The following is a 12,703-nucleotide window of genomic DNA, read 5'->3' on the forward strand; positions in this document are numbered from 1 at the left end:
ATGAATATTTTTAGGTGTTTTGAATATATATATAGGGGTGTTGGAAAATTTTGTTAACCTAAAATGGGCAAATTAATTTTCACAAAAAAAATGACAAATTAGTGACAAAACACAACGATTTGTGTTTTGGTTTCTCCCATTAGTTATTAGACCAAATTATCAAATCGGGCCAAATCCAAATTAAAGAGTTGCCCATAACAATACAAAGTCCACATTTATCTGTTCTCTCTCTCACTTTTTCTCTTGGGAACTTTTAGCTGTTGAAAATGAACTTGCTGGTATGTAGTTATGTGTTCATCAATGGAAGTTTTCAATTCAACCCCTTTTCAATTAAGCTTTGATTATTTAGTTTAATTCTTAACTTTTTGATTGTGGGTTTAGGAAAAATTACCAACAATGCAGAGGAAAGAACCCCAGAAGTTGCAGAAGGTTGAAGAAGTGGGTCCTATTTGGTGGGTTGAAACATCCGAGAATATCTCTCGCCATTTTCAATTCGACCCAGATGGTCGTTTCTCTGTTAGTTTCTCTCTTTTCTTGGTTTTAACATTCAAATTTTGTTCTTTCTAAATTGCTGGAAAAAAGTGGTGTTTGAGGGTCAAGTTTCTGCTAATTTTGATTCTATATTCTGATATATTCATGAAGTATAGTGGGTGTGTTGGAAATTTGAAGAATTTAGTTTTTTGGGTTTTGGAATTTTGAAGATATGGGTAATTTAGTACTATAATGGATTGTGTTGATTTGAGCTGAAAATTGGGAAATTTTGATTCAATTTTTGAAGGTAGGGCTTGTAAAATGTGTAATTTGATTTCAGTCTCTTGATTTATTAGAATTAGGGTTCTTTATTGCTTTGTTTCTTCTGTATTTAATGCTAAGTTGCTATTATATTGGGTTTTTATTTAAGGTAAAAATGCTTGAGGATTCAAGACCTGTGGTTAAAAGGGTGACTGAATCCTTCCTCAATACATTCTTTCCCTCTGGATATCCATATAGGTGGGATGTAATTGATTTGGTTTTTTAATTGTTTCTCTGAAAGGCAAGCATTATTGACTTGGAAATGTGGTTGATGTTTTTGATGGTGCAGTGTGAATGAGGGTTATGGTAGGTATACGCAATTTCGAGCTCTACAACATTTTACCAGTGCAGCATTGTCTGTTCTCTCGACTCAGGTCATCTCCTTTTAATCCTTACTGTTTTCTCTGTTAAGCCTATTGCAATGTGTAGAATTAAAACCTGTTATCATACTACTATGATTATGGCTTGAAACTGATAGACCGTGATATGTTAACTGAACTAAGTGGGGCATGTAATTCATCAAGTGTGAGGCTCTCTGATTCCCATTAGTTTGTCAAGGAATTTTCATACCTTGTTTTGTGATTTGGAAAAAGTTTATATCCCTATGATGTTTGGTTAAAAGTAAATATTTCTTTTTCTATAAGCCTGACTGCCAAATGAAGTAAACCCTACCACTCCCCTTAGCTTTTAGATCCCCTTCCTGAGAGATAACGGAATTTTGGTAGAAATCGAAGCAACTGTAAAAAATTTAAGATATGATAGAAATTGAGGTTTCTTCTTCTGCAGAAATTTAATGTTTGATAGAAAATAAAACAACAGGAGATTAGGAGAGAAAGATGAACTATGTGTGTATGAGTGAGACACAACGAGAGAGAAAAAAGAATGTTTGAAAAAGTAAGCAAGAGCATATATCATAGTGGACGAAAAAGTGAGCCAAACAATGGGGAAAAATAAATTATAGAATGGTTTAAAATCCATTCCACTTCTCTTAAAATTTATAATCCGGTTTAAATTTTATATGTGAACTGGAATATTCTGAACTAAACTCACCCTTGCATGTTTTTTGTCTTGAAGCCTATAATTGTAGTGTTGAACTATTTAACTTTCAATACGCTGTTCGAGGAATAACTATGTGATATGGGTTAGGACTTAGGGGAATCCATAATGCTTCAATCTTGATCTCCACCCCCGCCGCACACACACAACAACAACAACAACAACAACAACAAAAGGTCAATTGTTGTACCTTGTCAACCCTTTTACTAGAGCTCTGAGGTTTTTTTTTTTGTTTTTTGTTTTTTGTTTTTTTTTTTTTTTTGGGGGGGGTTGTGGGGGTGGGTTGGCTTGCGTGGGTGGGTTGACCTTTGCCACATTTATGTATAGTTGATTTGAAAAACCTTATTTCTGGTTGGGTGTCAAGGCAGTTGTGTTTCAGTGTACTATAATGTGCTTAATATTAGATGAGCACCCTGATGCATGTTTCTATGATCAAATTCTTACTCTTCTGCAGTCCCTGCTATTTGCTGCAGGCTTACGGCCAACACCTGCACAAGCAACTGTAGTTAGTTGGGTGAGCTACTATCTTTCAGAATCCCTGTTTTATTGTAGAAGCAATTTAAGTTCTATGTGTTTTACCTTTTATAATGTAAATTGCCTATAGGTACTGAAAGATGGTATGGAGCACGTTGGGAAGCTAATTTGCAGCAATCTTGGTGCTAGGATGGATTCAGAACCAAAGCGGTGGAGAATTTTTGGTTAGCTCACATCCTCACAACAAGTCGCTTGAATTGATATAGTTTTGCACCTTAGTTTAAAGCATATCTGGTACTTTAATTTTTAAGCTTTTTCTATGCTTTCTGTTTGACGCGTATTTTTTTTGGCTCCACATTTTTCAGCTGATGTTCTGTATGACTTCGGCACTGGCTTGGAAGTTTTGTCTCCAATATGCCCACATCTTTTTCTTGAAATGGCCGGCCTTGGAAATTTTGCAAAGGTATTTTATTTATTTATTCTATTTCCACGTATGAATGAATTTCAACTATCCGGAATAGTAAAGCTAATTTGGAAAGTGAAACAGAATTTGTTTAATGAGTTGTTAGCATCTCTGGGTATTTTCTCCTTTTTCAGTTGTAACTTGTAAGTGTGCTTATATCTTCTATGTAAAAGCATCCAAGCCATTCGAGTTGTTGAGGTTTTCTTTTTCTTATTTGTTTGCTGCTGGGGGATATTTTATATTATGTCAAAAGTTCGTTTTGAGCCATTTGAATCTTCTTCTCACATTACATACTAACAGTGGAATTTTATCTCATTTTGCATGATAGGGAATGGCTACTGTTGCTGCTAGAGCCACGAGATTGCCACTATATTCTTCATTTGCAAAAGAAGGAAACCTCAGTGATCTCGTTGCTAAAGGGGAGGCCTTATCAACGCTCTTCAATGTAATTGGAATGGGGGCAGGAATCACACTAGCATCCACTGTGTGCTCATCCATTCAAGGAAAGGTAACATTCACCATATTTATTGCTTGTTAGATTCTGAAAACTTTTGTAACTCAAAACTCATTCCGTTAAATCAAAATATGATACATTTATGACCTGATATATGAAAATAAATTTGTGAGGGCATGAGGGAAAATGCGGGGATTGAGAAGAAAAAAAAAAGGTGTCATTCCCAATTCCAAATTTGCTATCCAAGTATGAGTAAATGAGAAAAAATCTAAAATATGTGAGAAGTATATCTCTTGGTCACATTTGACTTCAACCCAGCCCTTCCCACAGATTAATGACGTGGAATTGTGGGAGTGAGAGGCCCCTTGTGCCAAAAATGGTTTTTGTAGAAATTATATCATTATATGTTCATATTATAAACTGTATAGTTAACCAAATTTTAGTTGGATCTCTTCATCATGAAATGATAATCTGAATCTCTAGGTAAATGTTTGATTTCTAATGTGTGAACCTATAACATATGATTGTTTATATACAAGTGGGGTTTTATTACTTGAAGTGAAAGATAAGCTTAACTTTGTACAAGTGAGAAGTCTCTAAGTATTAATTATTAACAAAGCCTTCTTTCTTTACATTCATCTGTGATGTTCAGTGGTCTAATCATATAAGATTGTTGTACAGGTTATTGCTGCACCCCTTCTTTCAGTTTTGCATGTATATAGTGTTGTGGAAGAAATGAAAGCTGTTCCTGTCAACACATTAAATCCTCAAAGAACCGCTTTGCTAGTGGCTGATTTCCTAAAGGTTGATCTTTTGCTTGTAATTTTACATTGTTCATAAACTTCTGAGTGACTTTTAAGAGCATGTCATTTGATTAATTCCATTTTTATTTTCAGATGGGTAAGATATCGACTCCTGCTAACCTCAGATACAAGGAAGACCTACTATTTCCAGGGCGTCTCATAGAAGATGCTGGAAATGTTTTAGTCGGAAGAGCTCTGCACAAGGCTAGCAAACCATCAGCATTCCTAAAATGGAAAGAAATATTTCCCGAAGAAAAGTTTGTTTTAAGCCAAAATAACAACTGGACCGACATGGTGCTAGAGCAAAAGGCAACTGGAGAAGACGCTATAAGAGGGTGGTTAGTTGCTGCATATGCTTCAAATATCGAGCAATCTTATTACGATGGTCTTAGCCCCAGTGTATTGCTTGAGGCTTACGAGAAAATGGAGAGCGTGTTCCCCCAATTTCTATCTGAACTGCAGGGTAAAGGATGGCATACAGATCGTTTTCTTGATGGAACTGGGAGCCGTTTTATATCTCAGTGATCTCCAATATTTTGCTAATAACCCATTGATGTCTGCCTTTATTTTATTTTTTCATAAGGGATAAAATTCGGCTTATTAAGTACGAAGTACTCTCTTAATCTCATATCCCTTTCCGATCTTTAATTTTTGCTAGATTTATTGTTAGGGTGTTATTCATACTATTACTCATACATAAAAATTTTGTCATAACAAAAAATTTGCAACATTTACCCTTTTTGTTATGTTCAATATTTATACACTTTTCTTTTCGCTCATGTACCATATACCTGGTTGTACCTAATAATGTCACTAAGTACAACCGATTGTAAAATTTGCGCATTTGTAGTCAAAGTTTGATTCTGATTTTAGTATCGAAAGGAGTACGAAAAATTGAAAACTCACGGGGACCCTTACCGTTGAGTTACTCCGCATTTAAAAATGTGAGACATTGAGACAAACAAAACACACTTACTCACTAGTACTGTACAAAATAAGAAACCTCCTTTTCAAAATTCTGTTCAAATACAAAACTTGAGGATAATATCTCACTATTTTCTGCAAATTACTGATGAAAAGCTTAGACCTTTAAAAAGAAAAGACTAATAATAAAAATGGTGAACTCTTCTCATTCACTGAGTCAACTCGCTCTGTTCTTGATGCTTCTGCTGCTATGCTGCTGCTTATCATCTTCTTCAGTGGCTGCTGCTAGGCCTGGTTTCCTCTTCACTAGACACAGAGGAAGATGCACTCCTCAGTAAGTCTTCTCTCTCTTTCTACATTTCATTACTGAGTCAACTCGGTTTGAATCGTCCGAGTTTTTATGTTGCTTTGAGTAATGCTTTGGATTAAATCTTCCTAGATTAATTTATACTGATTTGACTAAATACCCTGAATCAAAGTCGTCAACTCGAGTGTTCGGGTCGGGTTCGATAAAGTCAGGTTGGGTCTGGTCTATTTCAAACCGTGAATCGGTACCAATCGGTTATTTTTCGGGTAAGATAGATTAATTTATACCGATTTTAATGAAAACCCTGAAACAATTCGGATATCTAGGTTGGGTTTGGTGAGATCACGTGAGTTTGGGTCTATTTAAATTTAAGTTATGTTAAATTATTACATCCATGTGAGTCGAAATATTTTTCGTGTCTAGGTTGGGTTTGGTGAGATCATGTTATTTTGGGTCTATTTAAATTTAAGTCATGTTAAATTATTACATTCATGAGTCAGAAATATTTTTCGTGTCAGTTTCGGGTTGGGTCGGTGGGTCGGGTTTGACACCATCCCTCTATCTCTTTTTATTCTTGAAATTTATAGTCTTTGTGCGAGAGAAAAAATGGTCAAAGTGTAAAGATTAAAAGGAGACGAAGGGAGTAAGTTAACTCGAGTCGACTTAGTTAACTAGGACAAAATCATCTTGAGTTAACTCGGTAACTCCTTAATGTTGGGGTTGTAGGTACTGGAGCACAAGGAGGGAAGAATGGCCAAAGATGGTCCCACAAAGATCAACGGTGTCAAAGGTGTTTGGATCAAGGGCAATCGAACGGTTTAGATCTGATATGACAATGTTGGAAGCAGCAACACGAAACGACGACGTTGAGAATGCCTATGCAAGACTATTGAAGGAATCAAGTGCAGCCTTGTTGAACTCCTATGCTAGATTGGGCTACCCTTACAAGTCTTGGGAGGTGAAGACTCTTCTTTTACAGGGCCTATTCTCTGAGAATGATGCAGCCCAACAGGCCCAAATACTTAAGAAGGCTAATGAAGCTTGTAATTAGGCTAATTGTACTACTTCAGGTAGCATAGTAGACTAGTAGTAGTCGATAGTACTCCTTTCGTCTCAAAATGAAAACTATTTGTCTTGTACGCTTTGCCTCGTGTACAAGGGTTAGTGAACTTGATGAATGACACTTTCTAGTTTGTAAGCTATAGCTAGTACAAAATGGATGAAGTGAATTTCATGTTATAAGGTCAGGCTAGGCAATGAGGTAATGTAGGAGCCTAAAAATATGATGCAAATACTAAAATGATAAGATCCTTTTGTGTTTGTAACCAGTTATTACAACATTATTTATCGGTTACATAATTTATGTAACCCAATAACCTAAAGTTCACAAGTTTCGTTGTTCATGTGCTATAAATAAAGTCGTATGAACACTTTTCAAAATTTGACTTTTTTAGTATCTAACGATGAAGGTATACTATTATTTAATACTAGTATACAATTTATGATTTTATGGTCAATTTTATAAATTTGGCTAGGGGAAGAAGTATACTATACTGAAAAGAGATTTTTGAGAAATGATGTAAAGAGGAAACCAAAAACCAAAGTTTATTAACTTTGCATTAAAAAAGTGAGAAACCTCATTTTTATTACAAACCATTATTATTCTAAAGCATGTCATTGCCATTGTACAAGAAGCCTCTTTTCACACAACAAAAAGAAGCTCTCTTTGTCTCTCTACTCTTCCATTACCCTTTCCTCTAAGTACATTGAACCAAAGGTAGTAGTACTACACTAAGAACTAACATGAAAATGCTAACACACATCATCGAGCTCGAAAGTAGCATACATAACCTAGCCATTCTTTGGCTTAAAACCTCCTGCTCCTTCCTCCTCTTGAAGGGAGAAAGAAAGTCTGATGTTCGCGGTTGTACTTAAGTTGGTGTGCTTCCGAGGGTGAGATTTGGTACGCGTTTGTTAGAACTTGGACTGGCATTGCCCTTAAAACTGAGGTGTATCCTACCATAGGACTCTTCATTGGGCTGCTTGTTGTCTTAAAGGACACGTACTCGAACCCGTTGCTTCCTGCCTTAACTGATACTGTGAAGTATTGTGGGATCACAAACATCTCCCCTTCGTTTACTCTGTCGTCCATCACGCTCTCCCCGTTGTTTCCGACTACCTGGATGTGTGCCTCGCCTCGTGTCACGTATACCACGCTGTGGCTGTTCACTGCCCAGTGTGGGGAGTAGATTGTGTTCTGCGTCACATATCAAATAATAAGTATATAAGAAGACTATTCAATAGCTACAATAAAACCCGAACTCTATCCAAAATTACACGACCTCAAGTGGAGGGAGCCCCAGGTTTAATTTGTTGATTTATTTACAAAATTGCCACTTGATAACTTTTTTTAAGTTTATCGACTAGTCAGGTGTAATTAAGTTTGAATGTATATTAGCAAATAGTTAAGCAATTTTACCGGGAACATGTTTCCTTTCTCTACACTCATGTCCAAGTGTCGGAGGATGGGGAGCTTGTGCTCGTTGACGATGTTGAGTCTTCCACCGTGGCGGGAGTAAACGTCGGCCTCTCTACGGTTGTCAAGGTTGTGGCGCAACCTCATGGTGCAAATAGTCTCTTCCAAACCATTAACATCAAGTCCTACGTACTTCCTTCGCCTCTCATCGTCGTAATCCTGCTCGCTTCCAGGGCTAAGGATTCTCATCTCACCTTTGTCCACCCTTATGATGAGACCTCGGTTCTCGGTTTGCTGCATCTTCCTTATCAAGTCCTCCGGCACGTCGAATGCCTCGGACAATAGCTCAGGGGCGAAGGGCCTAAAGATGTTGTTGATCTTGCCTCTTATCTCGGATGACTTCTCTAGTCCGCCTGCCAAGTAGAATGACTATATACACAACAACATTTTTGATTAATAATAATAAATAAAAACTAAATATACTTTAATTAAAAAAATACGTTTTTGTCCCACCCTCCACCCTTTAAAAAAAATAGGTGGACCAGACTAATAAATATAGTGATTGTGAGAGTAAAGTGACGAAAACAGTATTTTTAATAAAAGGTAATAGTTATAGAAGTGTACCCTGAAGGTTTGGTCAAGTTGGTTGGATGGGTTGTTAAGATCATTGACAATGACGGTAACGACCTCTTCGTTTCCGTCATTGTAACACCAATGAACAGCACCGGGAGGGATCGCAATGATGTCACCACGTGTGAAGCGATGAACCTTCTGGTGGAGGTCTTTCTGCTGCCCAAATTCTCTTTGTTCATCGCCTCGGATCCTTTCTTCTTGTCTTCCTGATGAGTCGTATGTCTCTGGGCATCCAGGGAAGGTCACTCCCAAGATTCCTTCACCTGCATTCATGACAACACACGTGCATGTGTTATAAATACTCTCTCCGTCTCAAATCAATGAATAATGGATTATTAATAAACTCTAATTACATTTTTTTCTCTATGATATAAGATACATAGAAAATACTTTTATTAATAATTCATACCATATAGTATAATTAAATTTGTTATAACGAGTGTGTTACTTTTACATATATAATAATGTGTACGTAAGGTACGTATATTTATTAAAATATCAATTGTATAAGGTTCAAACGTTGCGTTTTTTTGTTATAAAAAATGGAGCAAATAATTTGAGATGGACGTACAAAGCAGTATATAGAAGGTTAGGGTGAACAATTAAGTACCTCGTTCAATGTAGACGAGGCGGGGGAAAGGGTGGAAGTTAGGGAGGGAGAGAGAATTTTGTTGGACAGTGACCCTCATAGCATGAATACCACTACATTGGAATTGCTCCTCAGTCTCATCCCACAACTCAATCAACCCTCCTTCACACTCAATCCTTTGGTTAGGCTCACTCGACGTCAACCGGTTAATCCGGCATTGCTGAGCTTGGTAGCTCAGCCTCTTGTGCGAGCCTTGCCCCAAGGCGGAAGACACCATGAGGCAAAGCGAAAGTGCTACAAGTATCTTAGTACCACCCATAGTTAAAAAACACTACTTAGAAATAATTTGAAGAGTAGAGAGGAAATTATATGTTATGTTATAAAAGAGTGAGTGTAAAAGTTGCTTTTATAAGCATGAAAAACGGTCCATTTTTGCCACATAGTATTTGGTGTGCAGAAATTATGTAGTTGTGTTAGTAAGGTGGTGCATAAACGTGGGTGTTGCATGAAAATATGGGGCCAAAGAGGTGTCAAAATGCATGGTTATGTTTGTTATCGTTACATTTGGCTTAAGGTTTGATTGAAGCTAGCATAAGTTTAACACAACATTCCAAATGAAACATGCAAAGGTGCCTTAAGTTTAATGTAGAGTTGTTTTGAAATGTGTTTATTATTATGTTTTTGTCCAAGGTTTGGTAAATGGTAATGAATGAAGTGTCACACGTATTAGGAAAATGGTACTTCGTTGTTTTACTATTGTAACATGGATTTTGTTATTTGATATAAGAGTTTCACCGTATATAATGATTTATGAAGTAGCTTTATGTTACTATGTTATTAGTTAAGTTAGGACGATTTAGAGTTTACAAAATTTGCTATCTTACTATCACCGATGAAGCTAGGGGGTTGGTATGGTTGCAGGCAAATTAGATAGTCACTCGATTTACTTGGCGTGGTCAAATACGATTGGAATTGAACTATTTTCTTGGTTTCATATTATAAATTTAGTTGATTATAGACCCGTATCGTATCGCCTTTATGTTTCTGACTGATGGAAATATACATTTTCTAATAATTGTTTATGATCTCCGAAAATTATCTGATTTCTGTTTTTGTGGATTATAGCCTTTGAATAATTTTTGACTTTTTCAAACCGGAGAAAAATACAGATTGGGGTGCTTTCTATGGACCCATAACCTTCGAGAGACCATTTAGGTGGTTGGAATTGTCCACTTTGTCTTTAAACGGTCAATTTACCCATCTATAACATATGCCTCCCTTCATTAACTCAAGGTCACCACGAGATTTTTTTTTTTTTTCAAATAGTGTGGCGGTATGTGCTTCCAAACAATATTTTTAATTTTGAGATTAATCCCGAGAGTTTTAGACATCGGAACACAAAACCACCTACATTGGTTCGATTTTGTGTATTATAACCTTCATTTTATTTGACAGTTTTGGACCTATAAAAGAAACAAGTTGAGATGCTTCTATGGACCCCAAGACACCCCATGAGTCCATTAAGATGGTTAAAACTTAGAACCCTCCACTTTGTCTTTAAACTCTCAATTCACCCATTTATGTACACACCTCCTTTCATTGATTATTCAATAGCATCACTAGCCTTTATGTGATTAATTAATGGTCACATACTATTCTAAAAAATATTATACGACATCGAGATGCATCTACTACTATACCGAGAATTTTCAACACCGATCCCCTAAACCTCTTAAATTTGACCAAAAACATGGATTATAACCTTTAATTTTTGACATTTTAGAGTTTTTTAAGATTTAAAAAATAAACAGATAGATCGCGCGAGGTGTTTCCCATGGACTCCAAAATACCCTGAGAGTGCATTTGAGTGATTGGAATTGTTCTTTTTTTTTCTTAAAACTAGTTGGTTTACCCGTTTATAACATACACCCTTTTCATTAAATCATGGCTAGTTGGCCACAAGGGACTTTATATGACCAATTAGTATTTGACATCCAAGCAGTATTTTGTATAATCTTGGGATGAACCCCTTACACAATCATTCCGCCTACGGTCAGTATTCAACATTATATTGGGTCCCAATTCCTTTTATATTGATCTGATTTCTTGTATTGCCTTCAATTTTGAACAATTTCTTACTTCTTCAGAGCCATAAAGGAAATAGATCACGTTGCTGCACATAGACACGTAACACCTTAGGAGGCCATTTGAATACTTAGAACCATCCACTTTGTCTTTAAACTATCTATCAATTTAATCATTTGTTTGTATGACTCCTCTCATTGACTCAAGGCTACCATGAGCCTTTATATGACCAAATAATGGACGTATGTGATTCCAAATAAGAATATTTGACCCGATATGCATCCTTACATTCCCAAAACACGGGTCTCAAAACCTATCATAGAAATTTGTTTGATTTCGTGCATTATTAAATAGCCTTCAAATTTATCTTCCTGCAAACATTTTTAAATTCAACAACATTATGCATTGAGGTTAACCCTAAGGTACTAAAAGGATTTAAGGAGGCCTACTATGTGGCCAGAACCATCTCATTCATGCCTTGACCCTATAAAATCATGTCTTATGTTGCCTTTAGGTGCGTTGTGATGCCATGGATTGGCTTTGCTTGCCTTGCCTTCCTAAGCTAGCTCCTAAGCCTTGCGTTGCGCGTTGCATAATCAATCTAGTTTCCGGTGATTGAGGTGCTTTCCAAGAGATCCTGGAAGACTTATTATTGGATCTGGAACCATCTCATTCATTCCTTGACCCATGAGTTTGCACCCCTCGCCATCATGTGTTTGCTACCTTAACCAATATTATAGGCTCAATTATTGCATATGATGTCACAAGTTCGTATTACGTTCGTCTTAAACAATATCAATATTGTAAATAGTTAGTTGCCCACTATGGCACTTTTGAGTCTCACATTGTTTTTTCAACCATAAAAAATATGATGAAATTGGTAAGTGATCTTATGCAACTTGCTGCTTCATTTTCAAGCTAATGAAGAACATTTTGATACACAAATTGGGTCCACTTGGAACATTCTAGTAATATATAACTATTAAAAAAAAACTCCCTTTTGAAAAATATATTCCTAGTTACGTAGACATCAACCTCACATTTAGCGTTAGAATTAGGCAATAGTCTCCCACATTAGCCTACTTATCCATTTATACTCCTAGGAATGTCTCACTCTTTATATCTATATCTACAAATTAGCCAAACCCCAAGCACAAACACTTAATCTAAGATCTATACCTCTCCTTTTCATGAGCGAGATTACATATATCTGAACCTTTTCAAATCTCGACCTTAAATATTACAGAGTACATTCCATACTAAATTGTCGTTGTTACATATTTGATCTTCTTGCTCTCTACATCATGTCTTGTTCAAAACTAAAAAGAGGGCGGATTCAACTCCAAGCAATGAGCAAGGTGGTGTGGAAAAAGCTTACAAAGAGCACCAAACTATTGCACAAGTTAATCACTAATGGATCAAAGAAGCTTATTGTGATAAATAAGCCTAGGAAGACTAATATCAAAAGTCCTCTATATTTATCTCCTAGGCGTTCCGCCCTCAAAAGAAGGAAGTTGTATAAAAAATACAAGTTTCCTCCTGTAGAGTCTCCTATATACATAGATAATCTCTTCAAAACTTCTTATCCTTCCTCTTCATCATCGAAATTAACCATGCAAGTTCGTGACAAGATTGACAACGTTCATG

At 36.4% G+C, this 12,703-nt stretch overlaps 3 protein-coding genes across 3 annotated transcripts; 2 read left to right on the forward strand and 1 right to left on the reverse strand.

Moving 5' to 3' along the window:
* The first annotated feature begins 137 nt into the window (after window positions 1-137).
* On the forward strand, window positions 138-4,821 carry LOC145591416 (protein root UVB sensitive 2, chloroplastic-like). The gene is made up of 10 exons (XM_081647861.1): window positions 138-278; window positions 382-516; window positions 902-990; window positions 1,082-1,166; window positions 2,303-2,362; window positions 2,453-2,546; window positions 2,688-2,785; window positions 3,114-3,293; window positions 3,921-4,043; window positions 4,136-4,821. Exons 1-10 carry the CDS (start codon window positions 267-269, stop codon window positions 4,565-4,567), a joined length of 1,308 nt encoding a protein of 435 aa, XP_081503987.1. The 5' UTR covers window positions 138-266; the 3' UTR covers window positions 4,568-4,821.
* Window positions 4,822-5,004: 183 nt separating this feature from the next.
* Window positions 5,005-6,617, forward strand: LOC145591425 (uncharacterized). Its single transcript, XM_081647873.1, has 2 exons — window positions 5,005-5,300; window positions 6,000-6,617. Exons 1-2 carry the CDS (start codon window positions 5,158-5,160, stop codon window positions 6,322-6,324), a joined length of 468 nt encoding a protein of 155 aa, XP_081503999.1. The 5' UTR covers window positions 5,005-5,157; the 3' UTR covers window positions 6,325-6,617.
* Window positions 6,618-6,853: 236 nt separating this feature from the next.
* LOC145591435 (11S globulin seed storage protein 2-like) lies at window positions 6,854-9,330 on the reverse strand. The gene is made up of 4 exons (XM_081647885.1): window positions 8,993-9,330; window positions 8,374-8,645; window positions 7,753-8,178; window positions 6,854-7,530 (listed from the first exon to the last, which is right to left on the reverse strand). The coding sequence occupies exons 1-4, from the start codon at window positions 9,288-9,290 to the stop codon at window positions 7,141-7,143; spliced, it is 1,386 nt and encodes a 461-aa protein (XP_081504011.1). The 5' UTR covers window positions 9,291-9,330; the 3' UTR covers window positions 6,854-7,140.
* Between the last annotated feature and the right edge of the window lie 3,373 nt (window positions 9,331-12,703).

This window comes from Chenopodium album, chromosome 2, assembly GCF_948465745.1.
Source record: "Chenopodium album chromosome 2, dcCheAlbu1.1, whole genome shotgun sequence".
Lineage (NCBI taxonomy): Eukaryota > Viridiplantae > Streptophyta > Magnoliopsida > Caryophyllales > Amaranthaceae > Chenopodium > Chenopodium album.

Excerpts from the sequence above, each read along its gene's own strand:
- LOC145591416 (XM_081647861.1), top strand. Across the intron at positions 991-1,081 it reads CCCTCTGGATATCCATATAG|TGTGAATGAGGGTTATGGTA; the intron begins GTGGGATGTAAT and ends TTGATGGTGCAG. Across the intron at positions 2,547-2,687 it reads AAAGCGGTGGAGAATTTTTG|CTGATGTTCTGTATGACTTC; the intron begins GTTAGCTCACAT and ends CACATTTTTCAG.
- LOC145591435 (XM_081647885.1), bottom strand. The coding sequence starts at position 9,290 with ATGGGTGGTACTAAGATACTTGTAGCACTTTCGCTTTGCCTCATGGTG. Across the intron at positions 8,646-8,992 it reads CCTCGTCTACATTGAACGAG|GTGAAGGAATCTTGGGAGTG; the intron begins GTACTTAATTGT and ends TCATGAATGCAG. Across the intron at positions 7,531-7,752 it reads AGAAAGGAAACATGTTCCCG|AACACAATCTACTCCCCACA; the intron begins GTAAAATTGCTT and ends TATGTGACGCAG.
- LOC145591425 (XM_081647873.1), top strand. The coding sequence starts at position 5,158 with ATGGTGAACTCTTCTCATTCACTGAGTCAACTCGCTCTGTTCTTGATG. Across the intron at positions 5,301-5,999 it reads AGAGGAAGATGCACTCCTCA|GTACTGGAGCACAAGGAGGG; the intron begins GTAAGTCTTCTC and ends TTGGGGTTGTAG.